Raw genomic sequence first — 21,908 nt, forward strand, 5'->3', positions numbered from 1 at the left:
TTTGGAAAATGGCTGCAATGAAACAAAGAGTGAAAAATTTAAAGGGGTCTGAATACTTTCCGTACCCACTGTATACACTTATAAATATACTGTCCACTTATACTTTGATACATCATTTACTGTGTGTGTACATGTGTGTGTGTGTCTTACAGCTTTTGCACTTTTTTTTTATATCAAATTGTTAAAAATAAACGTCAAATTATGGATAGTGCTACATTGCGATTCTAATATCTAATGGAAAAAGCCTTTTTATTTGATTCGTAAGTAAAAGAAGAAAAACACACACTCCAGATGCACTCCAGAGAGCTACATCTGAAAGCTTGGCATGGTTTGCTAAATTATATTACTGATTAATTAGAGTCTACTTTTGAATACACATGACACATATACAAGCAAAGCACTTGTAAACAATCTGATATACTGTTAATGTTTCATGATTGACACTTCTAGCAACATTCCTCCTCCCGTAGCACATTATTAATACCAAGCCGACCCCATGTATGATAATTAATGCAAAATGAGATATATGCTGCAACAATGACTACCACTTGACATATATCTCGCCTGGTGGATTAAAGCGATGTTATTACACACTGTCACTCAGCCCCGGCCACCGCCACAACTCTCGCTTTCCCTTCATCTGTTCCTTGCTAAAAGAGCATTATCAGCTAATGAGTTTCTTTGGCCTCCAATTAATCATGCTAATGAGCCCCGCCCAGCAAAGATAGTCAACTATTCTCACTGTACGAGCCAATAAGGGAAGAGTTTGGAGCTTCGCTTGTGAAAATGTGCCGCAGTCTCTGCCTGCACTTTCCTCATCCTAATCCTCTTTTTTTTTTATACAGTTCCCTTTTTTTCTCCTCTTCCCTGCCTCTCACGTTTTTATCTGCTCCTCTCTGGCCTTCAGAGCTCCTTATCGGTCCTCTCTGCTCCTTTCCACGCTCCTCTTTTCTCAATCTTCTTTTCCATTTTGCCTTTTCACATGCCTTCCTAGTTTCTGCTTCGTTAACATCTCTCCATCTTCTCTCCTTCTTATGGAAATAAAGAGCAAATAAGAGACTTTGTACTTTAACAACCACTGAATACTTAATATTTAAATATTTTACTTTGAACACCATGTATCTGAGTGTATTTGTTCTGAATTCACCTATTTGAAATTAAAAACCTTTTCAAGACCTTCCTCCACAGCATTCTGGGATGGGGAACAAAACAGGCTCTGGTTTATCGGCATTTCTTTAAACCAATCACAATCATCTTGGGCGGAGCTAAGCACAACACTGAGCCACGGTGCCGCTGTAAAGTAGCCTCGAGAAGGAACTTGTTTTTGTGAAACGTGTACGTTCAAAGGTTGTTTTAGTCATGCAACAGAGAACTACGATTGATAGTTAGTCTAGACTCCAGATAGTCTAGCTAGCTGTCTGGATTTACCCTGCAGAAATCTAAGGGGGGCATGTAACCATAGTCCTCAGAAAGCCACCGGAGTTTTGAACGCCAACACTCAAGAATACGGAAGGAAACCGACATCCAGCCAAAAAGAGTGACATCAGGCAATGGACTAATCCCGGACTGAAGTTCAATATAAATGTTTTTAATGGTCACAAATATTTAAATTAGTCAAATTCAGATTGAAAAATTTAAACTTAAATACTCACATAGTAACATTCCAGTGACCCAGGATAGGAGAGGCAATCGAGCCTGTAATGCAAATGAACCGACTTCTGGCCTGTCAGAGCACGGTCATGTGGTACAAGAAAGACTGTGCTGTCAAAGGCCAGAAGTTGGTATTGAAATTCAGGTTTTTAAAAGACTTTTCATATTTGAATTTCAAAGAAGGGAATTCTGAACACGTAAATTCAGATACATGGTTTTTAAAGTCAAGTATTTCAATGTTAAGTATTAAGTGGCTGCTGAAGTTCAAAGACTTTTGTCTCTTATTTGCTTCCCTACCTCCTCTCTTTTCATTAGGGGGGGGGGGGAAATAAATCAATTAAGTCATTGATTATTTTTAAATGTATTTGTTTTACCAATGATTCACCATCAAAGGTGTGTTGTTGTTGTTTTGAGGCATGCGGCTGTTGCCAGAGGACAAATTTTGTTTCAAAAGAAGCTGGAGGCCAATCAGTAGTCTGCCGGTTTTCACGTGACCTTTTGGTATCGTCTCAGATCACTTGGAACCTCGACTGACGTAGTACAAAAAAAGAAAAGAAAATTGTTCCAGGGACTTTTTCCATATTGGAAAACAAAAAAGGTGTCAAGGCAAATCGAGCAGGTACCATGTATTATTGTTCAACTATTGTGTTTGTTAAAGAAGGATAAGAAAATCGCAATACTCACTACTATCAAATCGCAGTACTTCTAGAATCGCAATACAAATCAAATGAAAGAAATGAACAGGGACAACAGAATTTCCTCCCAGGCCTACATTTCATTCTCTGGACCTCTCTTCCTCCTGTTTTTTTTTCTCTCAGTTCTGTCCTCCCTATGCCCCTAAAAGCAGCTATAAACTCACCAGTACTCTTTCCACTGGTCGTCCTCAAATACGTCCTCTGGAATGGGATCAATCAGCACCAGGTCTGACACTTGCCTGGGGATAAAGAGAGAACACACACACGGACACACACACACACGGACACACACACACACACACAGAGATGAAGTAAGACTCAATAACTATACCCTCCTGGACCAAGGCCGTAATGAGTGTAAGATGAATGGCATCTTTCTGTAGATTCCTCCGTCCCCACATACACCTGATCCAGGGGCAGTATTTCCATTTGGAAAGGTGTCATCCGCTCACCCTTACTTCATTTTTCCCCCGTAACGACAGCAACATCGTGCCTGATTAAATACTAAATCTTTCATGCATAGCACGGCTACTTGTCACGTTAATCACCACATTGAATCGGAGATGGATGAGTTACAGGGGATGACAGGAATGGACAGTGGAATATATTTTGTTAAGTGCACCATACTATATGGTATGCAGAGTCTCTACCAAACTTGCAAACTCTTCTATATATGACATATGGGGAAGCATTTTTTAAAAAAAGCCCTTTTTTAAATTTGTATCAATGATTTGTTAAGACAGATAAAGGATAAGTCTGGCGATATTGTTCCATGGGGAAGAAAAACACTTAGAGCTTAATTGCACATCAGTGAGTCACAGTGTTACTCTGGGTGACATGTTCCATCATTATATTAACACAAAACTATAATTTATTCAATCTCACTTAGACTGTTCTGCTGCCAGACATGCACACTCACACATATTCATCTGCGGTGGAAAATAATCCCCAAGTGCAATATTTATTCATGTTTGAGTATTTTTGATAAAGACTACAGTGGCCAGCAGTTTTAGCAAGTTACCAAGACTTAAAATACAGAATGAATTTATTAGTGAGCCATTTTGAAAGTTTGACATCCTTAATAGAAGCCCAACTGCTGGGACTGAGTCAAAAAGTATTGACAGACTGACTAACATGTTGTTTGTTTGGGTTTTGTTTCATGGGATTTGTTGACAATAAGTCAAATATAATACAGCAAAAATGGTGAACACAGTTGTGGTTGGTCTGATTAACCACACTGTTTTTTTTTTATTGTGAATATCATTGTGTACACAACCACCTGGGAGGAGCACATGCAGATCCTTGAACAGGTGTTTGCTTGGACCGCTCAGGCATCGCTTACATTGGATTTGGCTAGATGTGAATTTGGGAAAATCATTGGCTGCTACTATGGTGACAAAGTCGGACAAGAGTAAGTACTCCCTTTTGACGCTAAAGTTCCAGGCTCAGCTGAGTATCCTTTCCCCTCCATTAGGAGAACACTGGTTTCTTGCTTTATATGGGACCTTTGCTGTTGTCTCTTCTGTTGTTGACTACTCTACTGTCCACCCTTTAAGGTCCCATGACATGGGGCCCTTTGGATGCTTTTCTATATACCTTAGTGGTCCCCTAATACTGTATCTGAAGTCTCTTTTATACAGACCTTAGTGGTCCCCTAATACTATATCTGAAGTTTCTTTTATATAGACCTTAGTGGTCCCCTAATACTGTATCTGCAGTCTCTTTTATATAGACCTTAGTGGTCTCCTAATACTGTATCTGAAGTCTTTTATATAGACCTTAGTGGTCCCCTAATACTGTATCTGAAGTCTCTTTTATATAGACCTTAGTGGTCCCTTAATACTGTATCTGAAGTCTCTTTTATATAGACTGTAGTGGTCCCTAATACTGTATCTGAAGTCTCTTTTATATAGACCTTAGTGGTCCCCTAATACTGTATCTGAAGTTTTTTATATAGACCTTAGTGGTCCCCTAATACTGTATCTGAAGTCTCTTTTATATAGACCTAAGTGGTCCAGAGTAATTAGTAAATGTTTCAATATGTAGCCATGAAATACCTTTTGACTGCAACAGTGGCATAAAGCAGACAGCTAGCGGAGCCTTAATTAAAAACCAGAGATTATTTCTAATAGGCAAAATCTGAAATTATGACCAGCCATGAAGCAGGCAGTTAGTGTGTATGGAGTAAAAGTATACCATTGGCTACACTGTTGCATGTAGTTCAAAGTCAAGATCATGTTTGTTTCACAATCAACTTAATCAACATTTTTTGTTGATGCACTACTGCATATTATTTCATTTTTATTGTGGTAAGTGCACAACTTAAATAATAGGTAGTTGCTAAACGCACATGGTGAATGGAGTTAGAGAAAATTACGTCCCGACTGGTGCATACTTGTGTGTACTGCTCATCTTTTCCTTTCCATATCTTGTAAAGTGTTCTTTTTGCCATATTTCAGGGATCATCTGAAATCCTTACATTTATACTGCATATTCAAACATAAACAAACTGGTGTCCCATAGCAACAATAGAATCAAAGATAGAATGGAATCAATAACCATTTGGATTGAAAACATAAGAATACATGTTGTTGTCATAACAACACACTGAATACTGGGACCCAATCTTAGTTCTGACACACATTCACTCAGACAGCAGTTTGTATCAGAGAGTCATTTGACTGTGACAATCCAAAGGTGCACATTGCAACAGGAGAAAAAACACCGGAAAACATGGAATTCAACTCTAGAGAGATTCAACCGATCGATTTCTATCTTAGTTCACTTGAAGAACAGGTACGGTGTGAGCTGAAGGACAGCGAGGCGACGCTCACCCAATGTGACTCTGAGGGGAGAGTTCACTTGATCATCCGAGAGGACTTGCTAGCCAGTCTCCTCGATCAGCTCCAACTACAGAGAGAGGGCAGCAGTCGGGGCCATGAGAAAGATGGAGCTTCGAGAGGAGAGACAGATGCTCACGGTAGGTAAGACCACCAACGTGATGTTGGAGAGCCATTTGGAGATGGAGAGGGCTTGAGCTCAGGAGCTAAAGTATAAACTGAGCAAGGTGGAGGAAGCTTTACTAAAACAGGACGAGGAGGCAAAGGAGATTCTGGAAAGATCCCAGGCTTCCCGTAGAGCCCAGCTGGAGATGCAGGATCAAAACTACAAAAACCTCATGGCTGCTCTTGAGAAAAAGTATGAGAGTCATCTCAACCAGTGGAAGGAGGACAAATCATCCCTCCTTCAGGCCACAGAAAGCCTGAAGCTGACTCAGCAGGAAAAAGAGCAGGAGTGGGAGGGGACTGAGAGCACCTTGTGGTGGCTGGTAGATCTTCAGAGTCAGGTAATGCAAAAGCCAAAGAAGAAGAAGTGGTACAAAAAGCTTCTGCCTGGCTGAGGAAGAGAAAATGCATTTGTACTGGTATAGTATCTGTCTGTCTGTCTGTGTCTGGGTCTGTGTCTGTCCGTGTGGGTCTGTCTGTGTGGGTCTGTCTGTGTGTGTGGGTCTGTGTGTCTGTGGGTGGGTCTGTGTGGGTTTGTGTCTGTGTGTGTGGGTCTGTCTATATTTCTTTCTGTGTGGGTCTGTGTGAGTCTGTGTCTTTCTGTGTGGGTCTGTCTGTCTGTGTGGGTCTGTGTCTGTCTGTGTGGGTCTGTCTGTCTGTGTGGGTCTGTGTCTGTCTGTCTGTCTGTGGGTCTGTGTGTGGGTCTGCATGCCTGCATCTGTCTGTGTGTGGCTGGCTCTGTCTGTGCGTGTCTGTCTGTCTTTATGTGTGTGTGGATCTGTATGTATGGGTCTGTCTGTGCGTGTGTTTGGGTCTCTGTGTGTGCTTGTGTGCGTGTGTGTGTATGGATATGTGTGTGCATGTGTGTGTATGGGTATGTGTGTGCATGCGTGTGTTTGGGTTTCTGTGAGTGCTTGTGTGCGTGTGTTTGGGTCTCTGTGTGTGCTTGTTTGTATGGATGTGTGTTTGCGTGCTTGTGTGTGTGTGTGGGTATGTGTGTGCGTGTGTGTGGGTGTATGGGTGTGCGTGCGTGTGCGTGTGTGCATGTGTTTGCTCGCAGGGCGCGTGATGCGTCAGTGCAGTGTGTTGGAGTAGTAGAGCTTGTAGTTAGCTCATGCTACATGCTACATGTTGCTTCTGCTTGCCACTCTCTGCTTCCAGCTACTGCCACCGGACAGCTCTTTGTTTTCAGGGGCTGAAAGAGGAGCCGAGTGTGTGTCGCCTCCTCCGCCGGTACATAGCCTCTCCACTGCCAAGACCTCGCACACGCCTCCCCGTGGCACACATGGTAACTGGTCCTTTGTGGTTCCAGGCTAAGTTGTACAGGATCTCGGAGCAGCAGTGGGCCCCAGAGAAGCGGCATGCAGGCCCATCTGTGAGTAGAAACGCCCTGATGCCCGTCAACCACTGTCCCAGTTATGGGTAAATAGCCCCAGCTATGGGTAAATAGTGAAGACCCCAACAGCGGTGCAGGTGGAAGATGTTGGTGTGAGAACCACCGCGTGTGGGAAGGAGGAAGAAGGCAACCCCACAGCTACGTGAGTTAAATTGGGAGGGAATCATACCCCGTGGCAATGTGAGAAAACTGAAACTATTCCTCACGACTATATGATAACTACTGCATACACAGAAACACTAGCTATAAAAATGATGTCATGTTCGTTGGTGTGCCGGCCCACACAGAAGTGACTTAAGGTTTTAACTCAAAATTTTGACCCAGAAAAACTAAATGTCGGTCTACGGTAAGACAACACGAGGGTTAAATTAACAACACAGGGGCATTTCTTTGAGGACATTTTGCAGGTTTAATACGAGTCTGTAGTGTAGCTTTAGTTAGAGTTTTAAGACAATACAGGTTTATTCAGGGTCACAGAGCCTTTCAAACACAGCTGTCTTTTCATAACCGGTGACCCATTTAAGGTAGAGTCTTGTGTGAAATCAGCAGACAGTTCCTTATTCATTGGTGATGGTTTGGCCCGCCCCTATGCTTAAGCCACGGCCACTTTCATACCATTTGAACCGTTTAAGGTACACTCTTGTGTGAGGTGTCATTGAACTCAGCAGAGAGTTCAGTTTAATTGGTGACAGTTTGCAGTGTCTGAGAGCATGGTCGCAAGGAGCGGCGTCAGCCAGTAAGCCCGACGCGCGCGGGTAAGCGAGGGCCCGTCCAACGCTGCTTGCAGCTTTAATTAGTATTGCTCTTATAGAAAGTTGGGGGTTTCATAAGACACAGAAAATAATAATGCTTCTTCAGAGCCACAGATTATCTCATATAACTCTTCTCACAAACTGAGTAGTACCCTTCATGATCAAGTCACGGACCTTAACGTGTAAAATTGCTACACTATTGGTATCCATTAAGTCAGAGGTCTCTAACGTTGATTGAGCCAAGGGCCGCGTGTTACTGAGAGAGACGGTTCAGGGACCCCTTTTATATAGGGGGTCAATATTGGGGGTCAATAATAAAACATTATTATTTATGTTGCATAATAAACTGAGCCTACAATAACATGTGGGCTGCCAAAAGCCTTTATACATACTTTTTTAGTGCATTTAATTCTAAGCTATTACAATAATAACTGCTGCAGGTGCGTTTAGGGTGCATACAAATTCAATTCGGCTATTTTGATGGTGGAAAAAAGTGTCAGGTGCATGGTTGAAGACATTAATTACAGGTGTGTTCTGGGTGTAACATGCAATAAACCAATCAGTGTCATCTCCCATTCCCTTTAAAAGGCCAGGCGCGTTGGTACCTTGCTAAAATGATGGAGGATTTGCTGAGCAGGACGGAGAGATTTTAAGGAGAAGAAACTGATTTTCTTGCTCGCGGTGTGAAAGATCGCGAGCAGATCGTCTATGGCACAAGCACTATGCCACCAAAACTCCACGAGGTGAATGCTCTGTTACAATAACAACGAAATGCTGCGTTATTGACTTCAGATGGCAATACGCAGAGAATGCACCTGAACACATCTCCCCGGTGCATTTTTTAAACAACGTGGCCACTGGACAGGAAATGAATAACTGCCTCAGTCTTAAACTAGCAAAGACTAGACTCAAGATACTTTGTCATTTCACAAACACAACAAAATACATTGGTGGCAATCCGTGCAGCAGCAGCAGTAACTAAATATAATAATAATAAAAGCAAGATATCCTAGGTCTACCTCACCTTAACCCTTGTGTTGTCTTCCCCTCAAACATCATCTTTTGGCGCTTTTTTCCAATATTTTTGCTGTTTTTTTGTTTCTACATTTTTTTTTTATTTCTAGCCTAATTTTCATAAATTATTTTATCACATTATTACTAATTATTGAAATTTTTTACTAGTTATACAAAAACAATTTCTTGTTTGCTTTTTCAGCGTTTCTCTTTTTTTGTCCTTTCTTCCGAGACCATGAAATTCAAACAAACAAAGTAATTAGTCATTTTACTTGAGGAACATTGTATGGCATACATGTTCATTTTAGGTAATTTGGTTAAAAGAAAGCCAAGTTCCTGATATAAAAATAAAAAAATGGTTCAATTTGGACCACAAGGGTTAAGGCTAGTAAGCCAGTATAATCAATGGTTTTAAACAACTTTTGGAGAAAAAAACGTATAAACTATAATTTGTGCCACAATTGTCCTTTACCTCTGAGGACCCCCTAGGCGTCCCAGACTCCCTGTTCAAGGGGTTAGGGTTTTGAGTATTTTCATTGGACAATACTTACACATCATGAATGTGGCTGTAAAACCTGCCGTTGAGCGTGCCGAGCTCAGAGCCCACCAGGATGAAGGGCTTGGCGATCTCGGCGGCCTGCAGGAGTCGGTGCAGATCGTCCACCATCCTGGAAGACAACAACATTCATCTGTCTCGGCACCAAACTGGGACACGGTACAAACTGGGTCAGGACATTTATTTATTCTTGAAGGTGAGGCCAGGACTCAACATTAATCTCTTATAATATCATTTCGGGGGTTTTCAACAGGAACCTTATTTTCTTATGTTTCTGTGTGTAAGTGACTGATAGGGACAACAAGCTTTGATATTGGTCTAGTATATAAAGCGTGAACGTTGTAACCGGCAGCAACAAACCAAGCTGCAATGTAACCCTATGGGGCAAATGTACATTGTAAACTATGTGTTGATTTAACTAGAGTTAAAAAAAAAAAAAAACTAGAGTTAGTGATTGTTAAAATTGTTGAAATGTGGAAAGACGACCCAAAAACGGCTTTTCGTAGTTTTATTTATTATTTTTTACAATGCTAAAATGACTGTTTATTCACTTGTAGTTTTAGCGAACACAACTTGGCGGATGTTTTAATGTTAAAAAAAAAGGATCTTACTCTTTAATAGTCCGATTCATCTACCAACCCTTATAGAACTGGCTCAGTTGACCTAGCACCAGCTCTTAATTACTGTATATCAATGTCGATATTGCGACGATATTGCATGGTTGACTATTGGTGCTTTTACAAAATGTTATTTCCACAATGAGATTTTTGATAAATATTCTCCAGAAATGATTTAATGACTTAGTGGGTAAAAGGTAAATAATAGTACAGCTAGAAAATGACATCACTTTACTGTAATGCAGCCTTTAAAACCAGAACACTCATTACATGACAATTTTACGAAATATCCAAAATCTAAGACTATATCTAGTCTCATATCGCAATATCGATACAACATCGATATACTGCCCAGCTGTAGGTTATTTTGTTTTGATTTAATACAATACCGGTAAACATTTAGCAGTATCTACAAGGATTGATGATTATTCCATCCATCCATCCATGATTCTTGCCAAAATGCTACCTAGGGTCTTTTTGTGAATGTACCTAAAACTTACCCAAACCTTCATTTAAAAGCATAATTAGGACAGAAGCGCCACTATTAAGATATACCATGAAATCAAGTGGCCTTTTTAATGGGAGTGTTAGGGGCACTACTATGATCGCATACAGTAGATTATAAATATTTTTAAAGTGTCCATATTATGAAGAAAAAAAGAAAAAAAAATCTTTTTCTGGGATTTGGGGTGTTATTTTGTGTCTCTGGTGCTTCCACACACATACAGACTTATCCATGCTGTTTTGCTTGCAACTCCCAATAAAGATAGTATAGAAGTGAGATGTCTCACTCTGTAGCTAAAACAGACAACACAAATATGGTGTTTTTTTTTAAAGGAAACCATGTAAACCTATTCCAAATACAATCATAAACCTGAAAATGAGCAGAATATGGGCACTTTAAACGTATGTAAAATTACAAAAAAATGCATCAAAATAGATTCAGAAAAAAGTTTTCTCACAACACAAGGTTTGTTGGGCTGGTACAAAATGAATAAATAAATAAATAACCATGTCTACAGAACAGGACATTTAGTGGTTGTACAGTATAAAATAAAGAAAGAGAACAGGACACAACTTTTATTTCTCTTCTCTGTCTATTTTTTTTCACTTACACAATCACTCTGTCCAAATATGCACACACACGGTACGCTACATAGGACCTGTCACATAGCGGCCCTGTGCGCTGACGTGCACTAACGTGCAAGTGCCACGGTAACTGGCCAATGAAACAGGATCATTGTAGCGTTTATGAACAAAACATTACATACTTATTGTGACCCTTTCGATGTAATATTGCGATAACGATGTTGACTCGATATATCATGCACCACTAATGTAATTAGGGACACTATGTCTACATTGTAGAGTTTGTGTACAGCAGAGAAGTGTCATCCCTTTAATTCATTTGATGTCAAAAAAAAGAAAAAGATGGCTGAATCAAAGTAGCGTACTTACCGTCCAGTCGTTGACATCCCCCAAACTTTCTCGGTTCCCGTGGTTTCGTTCTGCATCAGCCTCTTGCTGAAGCCCAGTCCCATTCGGTCATAGGTGCAGACCTGGCAGCGGGAGAAACAGGGACTTATTTTTTTTATAAAGTGGAAGAATCCACTGCTACTGTAGATCGTGAGACATTTCTAAAAACTGACAGTTTTCTAAGAAAAATGTCTCATCACTAGGGCTGGGTACCGAACTTCGTTGTTTTTTTTTTTTTTTCTTGTTTTTTTTTTTTTTTAAATTGGTACTGACCGAAATGTTTTGGTTTCACACAGTATCAAATTATGCCTCGTCTTTCGGTGCCAAGTTTCGGTGATTGGCTGTAACGTTAAACGTGATTGCGTCACCCAGGAAAAATACATACGTGGTTACGCCGACAGACGGGGTTCACTTGTATCTATTGTGAGCTGGTTGCGAGCATCGTTGTACCGCTTAAAAATGCCACCTAGATCAAAAGTGTGGCTTCACTTTATTAAGATTGATGCCAACAGTGCGAAATGCAATATATGCAAAAAAGACATTGTTGCTAAGGCTGGCAACACGACTAATTTGATGAAGCACCTGATAGTGCACGGGATCAATTTAAGAGCGGAAAGTTGCACAGTGTTTGACTGCAAGAAGAGCGGACCGCAGCCAGCGCAGCCTGCGCAGCCGTCCTCCTCTCAGCCGCCCGTGGGCAATGCAAAACCAGAGCCGAGTGATTCAAAATATACACCAGCGGACTCCGCCTCATCAAAGAGTACCGAGGACGGCACTGTGTCTGGGATTTCAACAGGCAAGTTTATGTTTATTAGCGTTACTGCAACTTAACACGTGCATCGTGCTGAGTTAGCGTGTAGCCTTATTTTATTGCTGCGTAGCTAGCTAAATAAAAAGCTCTCTGCTCTTGATGAGCTATTTGCTGATGAAGACATGGCAAGAACTGTTCTCAACTACTTCAACAGCAGTTGAGAACAGTTCTAGCAACACAGACAAGATTTATGAGGAGATCCAGGTATCTCTGTGTGCAAGCATCATCCACATCGTCAGAGCGTACATTTTCTACTGCTGGAGACACCATCAGCCAGGAGCGGGCTTGTTTGTCTCCTGAGAAAGCAGTGTAATTTTCTTTTTCTCAGAACTGATATGATAAAACTGGTATTGAAAAAGGTATCGTTCAGGAACCGATATCGAAGTAAAGGTATCGGTATTGGTATCGAATTTTTTTTGTCATTCAGTCTGTAAAGAAGTACGTAAGAGGGATTTTCTGCATTTTCTGCTTTCAATCTGCATTGCTGGAAACTGATAGGATATAGTCACTGTCAGCGGCAACGTATAGAACAAACAGAAATTGCTTTAAAAAAAAATAAATTGTCTTAAAATTGTTGCATAAAAAAAATATATATATATCACGATACATTAGATTTTTTTTTTCTCACCCCTTCTGAGTAACATGGAAAAAGCAAGAGGTGGTGTTAACAGTGTACCGTTTGTTTGTTTTTGTGCAAAATGCCTATGCGTGTAGTTGTCTAGATGTATCTCGGCACTTCCGAAAACAAGCTTGTGACCTCCTTTGGGTCACATTTCAGACAAACAGAATGGGGCAGCCTGTCAGTCCCGACTTTCTGCTTTTCCTGAGTCCTTGTTGAGCAGAGTGGACGTGGCAGAGCCACAGCAGGGGCTGTCCCTGCATGCCCCCGATAACAACACGGTCACATCAGAAGAAGCGGATTCTAGACAAAGATCACAGTGGGGATCTAACCTGCATGACATATTGTCATCTGAGATACATTGTTCGGTTCTGATGAGCCCACTTATTTAACATCGTGATACAAAAACTATCCTATTTTTGGAAATTATTTCAAAATACAGCCATTTAATCCTCAGTAATTGTGTCATATAGGGCCGCAAATTATTTGGGTCAACGCTGAAATCATGATTATTTAACATGATTACACATTGACTTTTGGAAAGATTTTTTATTTTATTTATTTAAAATAAATTATTTTACAAGTAAACAAATCAACAGTGTAAACACCTTGAACTGTAAAATGCTTTTCCCTTAGAACTTTTTTAATTCCCCTTAAAATAAAGACTGTGAAAAACATATTAAAATGTTGGCTGAGTAATGGGGGGGTGATTTAAAACACAAGACAAAATTTGGGTAAACTTTGCCAAACGTCAGGTGCCAATTATGGTATATAGTATATAATAGTTTTTCTCCATTGCATTGTTTATGTGATGATGAAGGCAAAAATAGTGTCAAATCCTCACCTTTGTTAACATGGCCACACTCTCCTGGACGTGCAACCAAACGTCTGAGGACATTCCAGCTGGGGCGTCCAGTATGACTTAAGACCGAAAAACAAAGTGGTTAGGTTGGGCTCAGTATAAAAGACACAAAGAAGCCACAGAGACATGGTGCCGTGTGTCAGAAAATTATAACTTAATAAAGAAGTATATTACTGGTTAATAAAGAAAACCAGTCATGCAAATCACACAATATCGTCATAGGATTTCTTACCAACTGGTTGTCCCTGTCCTTTACACAACAGATGCATCTTTTGACCCAAACCAACATCAACCATTTGGCCGTCTGGATGCAAGAAGGGGGGGGGGGGGGGGGGGGGGGGGGGGGGGGGGATGAAAGAAAGATTAGCCTTCATCAACAACTTATCTGGCTCTGAAAACATTATAGAGAAAAAATCTGACAATCTCCCACTAGGCATGCACGATTAATTGTTATAAAAATCACACATCTCTTTTCACAATTTCAATTTTAATAACTTCAATTTTTTTAGTTTTTAAATGACTTCTATTCTTATTTACGAGCTGACTGCATCACAAACGGTACTACTTTATTCTGTGAGTTTTAAACATAGATTGTATTAAATAGGTTTTAAAGTGCTCCCAAGAGCTGCCATGCTCTCCCTTCTCTCCATTGAAGCCTCTGTGTTTACAGGCTTGTGGTGATCTACAATGAGAGATATATATATATACATACATACATACATGAGGTGCCAACAAAACTTTGGTTTGGTACAGTTTGGTGCTGACAATGTGTTTTGTCATGGCTTGTGTGCACGATAAACATTACACTTCATGAGAAAAAAAAATTGGGTTAGAAAATGGTGATATCAATTCTAAGCTACCTGAATCGTGCGGATCTATCTCCCACTGGAGGCTGTCTAAGCAACACACACACACACACACACACACACACACACACACACACACACACACACACACACACACACACACACACACACACACACACACACACACACACACACACACACACACACACACACACACACACACTATATATACACATATAAATACATACACAAACATTTTTAAATGTGACTGAAAGGGACTGTAAATAACCCAGTATGTTTTATCGCTATAGAAGAAATAGCCTTGTGTTTTATTTCCTGTTTTAAATAAAATTGGCTTTTATTTTGAAAGTCACCCGCTGGCACGTTAACTAGTTTCCTGCTGTAGGTAACGGGAAAAAGTAGAAACAGTAACGGGCACACAGTTGCTTTGCCTGTACGAACAATGGAAAATTTAAATCAGAACATCCACAGAAAAACATAACAGAAAAGGAATTGGCTACAATGGCAGACACCATTGAGAAGGGAATGAATGATCTCACGAGACTTTATGATGAAATAAGAGATCAAGCCACACCATCCATTGAGATGAGACGCAAAATTAATGCACGTGAGGCTGTAACTAAAGCTGATCTACGAACGCTTATCAGAAGTAGATGAAGACTTTGATGCAGAGTGTGAAAGGCACCGGCTCCGTCAGCTACTAGCCCACAACTATGCTTACTCCATATATGGTACAGCATCTCAGTCAGGTGATAGTCGCCATTCAGAATCAACGCTTATATCAGCAAAAAGGGCTGATGCAGCCGCAGAGCTCGCTGCTAAGGAGGCTCAATGCAAACTAACGCAGGAAGAAAGAAATCAAAAGGAGAAAATAAGAAAAATGGAAGAGCAACACAAAAAAAAGAGTTAGAAGTGCAGAAGTCTGAATTAGAGCGTCTACGGGCTGAAAGGTATGTTGAAGCTGCTCGTGCCAGACTTGAGATATATGACAGAGAAATCAGACAGGATACTGATAGTCAGCCCATACAGCAGAACAGACAGATCACTCCGAGCACCCCAGTATGTAGCCAAGGCCCTCACCTTGACACACTAGCGCCCCCTACTGATATGTCTTATCTGGCCCAAGTAATGCATGACAGCATAGCCATAAACAGACTCCCAGTGCCAATGCCCACAGTGTTTAGTGGAGACACAATTTTGTACATTGAATGGAAGGCTTCATTCTTGTCATTTGTGGACCGAAAGGGTATTTCTTCCGCTGATAAACTTTACTACCTAAAGAAATACGTCAGTGGCCCTGCTTACAAATGCCTTGAAGGCACCTTTTATCGAAACGATGAAGAGGCATACAGAGATGCAAGGAATAAGCTCAATCAACGCAACGGTCAGCCATTTCTCGTCCAAAGAGCCTTTAGGGACAAACTATCAAAATGGTCAAAAATACACTAAAAGGATGCAGAAGGATTAAGAGCATTCTCAGACTTCCTAAACGCCTGCCTGCAAGCCATGCCTCATGGGAAGGGTCTAGAAATATTAAGTGAGTGTGAAGAAAACCAAAAGCTAACACAGAAAGTTCCTGATTGGGTGGCATCCCGTTGGAATCGTCGAGTCACAACAGCCCTCATGGAAAATAAATGTTTCCCACCTTTGAGGATTTCCCAAAGTTTATGTCAGTAGACGCAGAGATAGCATGCAACCCAGTCACTTCCCTACATGCTCTTCACACATCTAACCCACCCCATTACAAGAAAAGCACAAGGGAAACGAAGGGAAACAAAGCCAATGTCAAAGCACTCAAACTGTCCTTAACAATGATAAATCGTCACCAGGCAATGAGAGATCAAGGCCCCCCTGTATGTGGTGCAACTCCCCAAGTGCCCAGACTTCATGGAAACGTCCCTTGAGGACCGACGGAAACACGTTAAGGACAACAAGCTGTGTTATGGATGTGTGAAACCAGGTCACAGCGCCAAAGAATGTTGTCACCGCCACACTTGTGACGTGTGCAAGGGAAGGCATCCGACCTGTCTTCATGATGAAAATTACTAAAAACGTGTAGGTAGAGAAGGCCTTTATCCATTGTAAAGACAGCTTCAAACACAGCAGATGAAACCACAGCAGCCATGGCACTCAACGTCAAAATAGGGGGTCAGTCATGCAGCACTTCCATGATCGTCCATGTAAGGGTATCCTCTGCTAAATCAGGCAGAGGATACCCCAGGAGCAGCTTGTCTATGCATTATTAGACACACAAAGTGACAGCACATTTGTTGAAAATGAGGTGAGCAAGGAATTACAAGCAGACGCCTACCCTGTTAAACTGAAACTTACCACCATGCTTGGAGAGACCATGATAATGAAGAGTGAAAGGGTTTCTGGACTTTGTGTGAGAGGCTACAATTCCTGCTTTCACATCGACCTTCCTCCTCCATATTCTAAAGACTGCATTCCAGTGAATCGTGATCATATACCCACTCACGAAACAGCAAAACAATGGCCGCACTTGACAACAATCTCTGATAAGACTCCACCTCTCCTTTGCTCTAATGTATGACTCTTAGATGGCTACAATTGTCCCAGGGCACTAACACCAAGACAGGTGCTAGCAAGAAAAGACAAAACCCTATGCCATCCTAACAGACTTGGGATGGAGCATAGTGGGCTGCTCAACACCACACCTGGAAGAAACAGGATCCAGCTTGTGTCACAGAGTTGCTTTAAATGAACTTCCTCCAGTAACGCCGATGGATGTGTTAAGCGCCCTAGAGTCAGACTTTAAGGACACTAAAACAGATGACAAGAATGTCTCAGAAGAGGATCTTGTTTTCTTGGACAAATTCAAAGAGAGCATAAGGAAAAATGACCTAGGACATTATGAAATGCCCGTAGCCTTTAAGCAACGGCCATACTTATCTGATAACAAGAAACTCGCTGAAATCCGGCTCAGTCATTTACGGAGGAAATTCCACAAGGATGAGAAATATAAGAAGGACTACACAGCATACATGAATCAGATCATTGAAAGAGGGGATGTCGAAGAAGTAGACAAAAACGGAACTCACGGTGAACGGTGGTACATTCCTCATCGTGGCATCTACCACCCTAAAAAGCCTGGAAAACTGCGCTTAGTTTTCATCTGCTCAGCAAAGTACGGCGGCACAAGCCTAAATGAACACCTTCTACCAGGGCCAGACATGATGAACAACCTAACGGGCGTCCTCATACGGTTCAGACAGCATCCCATAGCTCTCATGTGTGACATAGAGAAAATGTTTCACCAATTCCATGTCCAAACTGATGACCGCAACTACCTGCGCTTCTTTTGGTGGCAGAGAGGAAACACAGACACACCACCTCAAGAGTTCAGAATGAAGGTACATCTCTTCGGTGCAGTGTCATCCCCTGGCTGTGCGAACTATGGACTGAAATAACTACCCAAGGAAAACAGTCTCTCACATCCAATAGGCTCTCAGTTCATAGCAAGAGACTTTTACGTTGATGATGGAATACAATACAAACACTGTGGAAAAGGCCATTTAGGTGGCCTTTTTGTGTCAAACAACTATGCTGTCCTACAGAGCCTACCCTCATCAGAGTGTGCAATAGAAACCAAGACAAAGGATTTGACCTTCACTGATATACCACTAGAGCAAGCATTAGGGATTCACTGGAACATTGAGGCAGATAGCTTCAGATTTAACGACACCTAGAAAGACCAACCAGCTACACGAAGAGGCATATTGTCTACTGTGGCATCCATATATGATCCCCTTGGCTTCCTTGCACCTTATGTTCTCACTGGGAAGAACATCTTACAAGGAAATTTGCCACCAAGGTGTTGGGTGGGATGATCCCCTACCGGAGAGGCTGAAGCCACGGGGGGAGAGCTGGCGACACGACTTTGCCTACCTAGAGAAGATAAGCATAGCTAGATGTTACATACCCGCAAACTTTGGAGAGGTCGTAGAAACAGCGCTTCACCATTTTTCAGATGCAAACACCAGCGGATACGGTCAGTGCTCTTATCTGAGATTCAGGAACCAAAGAGGAGACATTTGCTGCTCCCTAGCCGTAGGAAAGGCCCGTGTTTCTCCCACAAAGTTAACTACGATACCAAGGCTTGAATCAACCGCAGCAGTGGTCTCAGTCGGCGTCAGCAACATGCTCAGGGAGGAGCTTGGGTGTGTTGATGGGAAAGAGTACTTCTGGACCGACTCAAAAGGTAGTTTTAGGCTACATAAATAACGATGCAAGGCGCTTTTACACCTTTGTTGCCAACCGGGTCCAAAGGATCCGCCATAGCACAAGCCCCCAGCAATGGTTTTATGTCCCTACAGATGAAAACCCAGCAGATGGTGCTTCCCGTGGAAGAACTGTAAATGAATTGCTTACATCTAACTGGTTCACTGGTCCCATGTTCCTCTGGGAAAAGGAAATATTTACATCAAAGGATGTAGTATCAGACCTATCCTTAGGAGATCCAGAAATCAAAAAGGTACAAACGCTACAAACAAAGACCACAGTAACACTGCGTCTTGCCGACCGCCTGTCCAAGTTTTCATCATGGTCCCGAGCTATTAAGGCTGTGGCCCGCCTTGTTTGATGGGCTAAGAAAATCACATTGAGTGCTCTGTCTACAGTGAGTGAACAGGAAGGTGCTGAGCGTGTCATAATCCAAGATCTGCAAAGTCAAGCATATGAGAAAAAAAATTAAGTTGTTAAATAAAGGAAGTCAACTACCATGTCGCAACAAACAGCACCACCTTGATGTTTTTCTTGACACAGACGGTAACCTTAAGGTGGGAGGAAGACTCCGCCACTTGTCCCTTATTGACCCATTCAATCATCCGATTGTCATCCCCAAAGAGCACCATGTGACAAAGTTAAAAATAGCTCACAATCACGAAAACACAAAGCATCAGGGGAAAGGCTTCACCACAAATGAAAACCAGATCCAGTGGCTTTTGGATTCCTGGAATGAGCCGAGGAGTTGCTTCATACATCGGCCAGTGTGTGGTATGTCGTAGACTCAGGGGACTTCCAGAAGGCCAAAGAATGAGTGATCTTCCTGTGGAACGTGAAGAGCCCTCTCCACCATTCACAGATTGTGGTGTGGATTGCTTTGGTCCTCTTGTCACTACGGAAGACGGAAACAGCATAAACGTTATGGCCTGCTCTTCACCTGCTTTTGCTCACGGGGCGATCCACATGGAGATGTTAGAGGATTTGTCAACTGACGCTTTCATCAACGGCCTGCGATGCTTCATTGCTGTTCGAGGTGGAGTCCGTCAGATCCAGTGCGATCAAGGCACTAACTTTGTTGGTACGATGAATGAGTTCAAGGCAGCGCTACAAGAGCTTGATACACAGAGACTAAGTATGTTTATGTCTCAAAAGCAGTGTGACTTAGTCTCTGTGTATCAAGCTCTTGTAGCGCTGCCTTGAACTCATTAATCATACCAACAAACTTTGTCATGAACGCGCCCCACTCCAGTCATGCAGGTGGCGTTTCGGAAGGCCAGATAAAGACAGTCAGGAGTGTTGGCTATGCCATGACCATAGTCAACAGTCGACCCCTCCCTGTGGACAACCTAAACAATCCTGACAGCCTAGAACCACTCACCCCCGATCATTTGATCCACATGAAGTCCAGCACAGCACTGTCTGTCCGGCTACAGAGACCATTCTATTGTTAATCGCAATGATTTCTGAAACAATGCAACTGATCTCAGCTGGTATTCTGTACGTGTATAAGCGATAGATAGATATAGATAGATATATATATATTTTTTTTTTCCAGAGTTTTTTTATTTTAGTTTTACTAACACCACCATACTACCACTAGTTCTTGGTCATTAACCCTCATTTATTTAGAATTGTACCTAATATTTGAGTGTTCAAACTTTTGGCCTGTACTGTATATATAATATACACTTTATGCAAATTTTGGATACTTTTCAGGAATTTAGCTCTCTGTCTGGGTATAAAATTAATTGGTCTAAATCGGCGCTGCTCCCATTAAATCCGGTTTTCAGCCTGACTGTATTGCCCCAGTATATTCCAGTGGTTAAACAATTTAAATATTTGGGGGTTGACATTTTCCCGTCGTTAGTTAATATCGCCAACTCAAATTTTCAGGGTATTTATAATAGAATTGAAGCGGATCTCAGTAGATGGTCTCACTTGCCAAATTCATTACAAGCACGGGTGTCAGTAGTCAAGATGGATATTCTACCACGCATAAATTTCTTTTCTTCAATGCTGCCCTTACCACCCCCAACTGACTACTGGAAAGGGATTCACTCCTTGGTTTCTAAATTTATCTGGGGTGGGAGGCGACCACGGGTGAAACTAACAACAATTCAACAACATAAAACAGAGGGTGGCCTATCTGTCCCTAATTTTAAACACTATTTTTGGTCATTTATACTGAGACCACTCACAGATTGGATTAACACAAACTCTGACCCCTGTTGGAAACCCATAGAACAGGACCTAGCATCACCACATAGACTGGAGGATCTGATTTACTCCGCTGTTCCTTTAAAACAGGCTAAGCTGCGGCTTGGACCCATAATGAGCTTTCTCTTATCAACGTGGCTCACTCTTGAGAAAGAAAATAAGATTTCATGTAAATGGCACCGGAATAGTCCGCTCTTTAAAAAGGGGGGGGGGGGGGGGGGGGGGGGGGGGGGGGCTTTTGCATCCCCGGTATGCAGCTCTAGAGGTATACATGTTCTAGCCAATGTATGTAATGAAAATGGGCTCCGTGATTTTAATGATCTGAGACAGTCTTACCAATTGCCTGGAACGTCTTTATTTCTGTATTTTCAACTACGTTCATCTATCTAGCAGTCAAAATAGAGGGGTGGTCTCCAAAATATATTCTTTTGTTAGGGATGCCTCTTACAAAACTCTCCTTATTTCACGTGTGTGGGCCAATGATCTACAACGTTACAATGAAAACGACACACTGGACTGGGACACCATCTGGTCCTCGATTGGCCTTGCTTCTAAGAATCCAAATCATCAACAGATTCATTTCAACTATATCTATAGGACCTACCTCACTCCCAGGAAAAGCTTTCTTATGAAACGCTTGACTTCTCCAATTTGTACCCTCTGTTCAGATGGTTGTATAGGTTCATACATGCATATGTACTGGGAATGTAAGGATGTGAAGCTTTTTTGGGGGGAGGTTTGTGCCACTTTATCTAATGTTGTGGATGATATTGTACCGTGTTCTCCTGCTGTGCTACTCTTGAATGACACTTCCTCACTAAAGATGACATGTTGGAAAAAGCGTATGCTCTTAACAGGCATCACCGCGGCCAAGAAAATGCTAGCTCTACGTTGGAAACCTCCACATGCATTACTAAGCCTCAATGGATAAACACTTACATAGACGTAGTTGAGATGGAGCTATCAGTGGCAAGAATGCACAGTGCCGGGCCTGATACTATCTCAGCGTGGCATTCAGTGGTTGATAAAGTTAAGAATTTGCTGTAAGTTAATATCTGTATTTACATGGTTGGTTTTGAGGTCTGTTTATGGCTGGTAAAATTGGTTAGAGATCCAGGGTATGAGGGATTGGGTGGGTGGGCGGGGGTCGCTATTGTGTCAGTTTT

At 41.8% G+C, this 21,908-nt stretch overlaps 1 protein-coding gene across 2 annotated transcripts in view; it reads right to left on the reverse strand.

The window, feature by feature from the left end:
• si:dkey-122a22.2 overlaps positions 1–21,908 on the reverse strand; it is a 47,980-nt gene that overhangs the window by 24,102 nt on the left and 1,970 nt on the right. Inside the window, exons 3-7 of one of the 2 annotated variants that reach the window (XM_034874063.1) lie at positions 13,686–13,757; positions 13,436–13,512; positions 11,144–11,244; positions 9,064–9,180; positions 2,510–2,584 (exon numbers count right to left, since the gene is read on the reverse strand). In XM_034874063.1, coding sequence (XP_034729954.1) covers positions 2,510–2,584; positions 9,064–9,180; positions 11,144–11,244; positions 13,436–13,512; positions 13,686–13,757 — 442 coding nt within the window. The remainder of the gene's footprint in view (positions 1–2,509; positions 2,585–9,063; positions 9,181–11,143; positions 11,245–13,435; positions 13,513–13,685; positions 13,758–21,908) is intronic. The other variant, XM_034874064.1, reaches the window with a different exon arrangement.

Source organism: Etheostoma cragini, chromosome 6, assembly GCF_013103735.1.
Source record: "Etheostoma cragini isolate CJK2018 chromosome 6, CSU_Ecrag_1.0, whole genome shotgun sequence".
Classification (NCBI taxonomy): Eukaryota; Metazoa; Chordata; class Actinopteri; order Perciformes; family Percidae; genus Etheostoma; species Etheostoma cragini.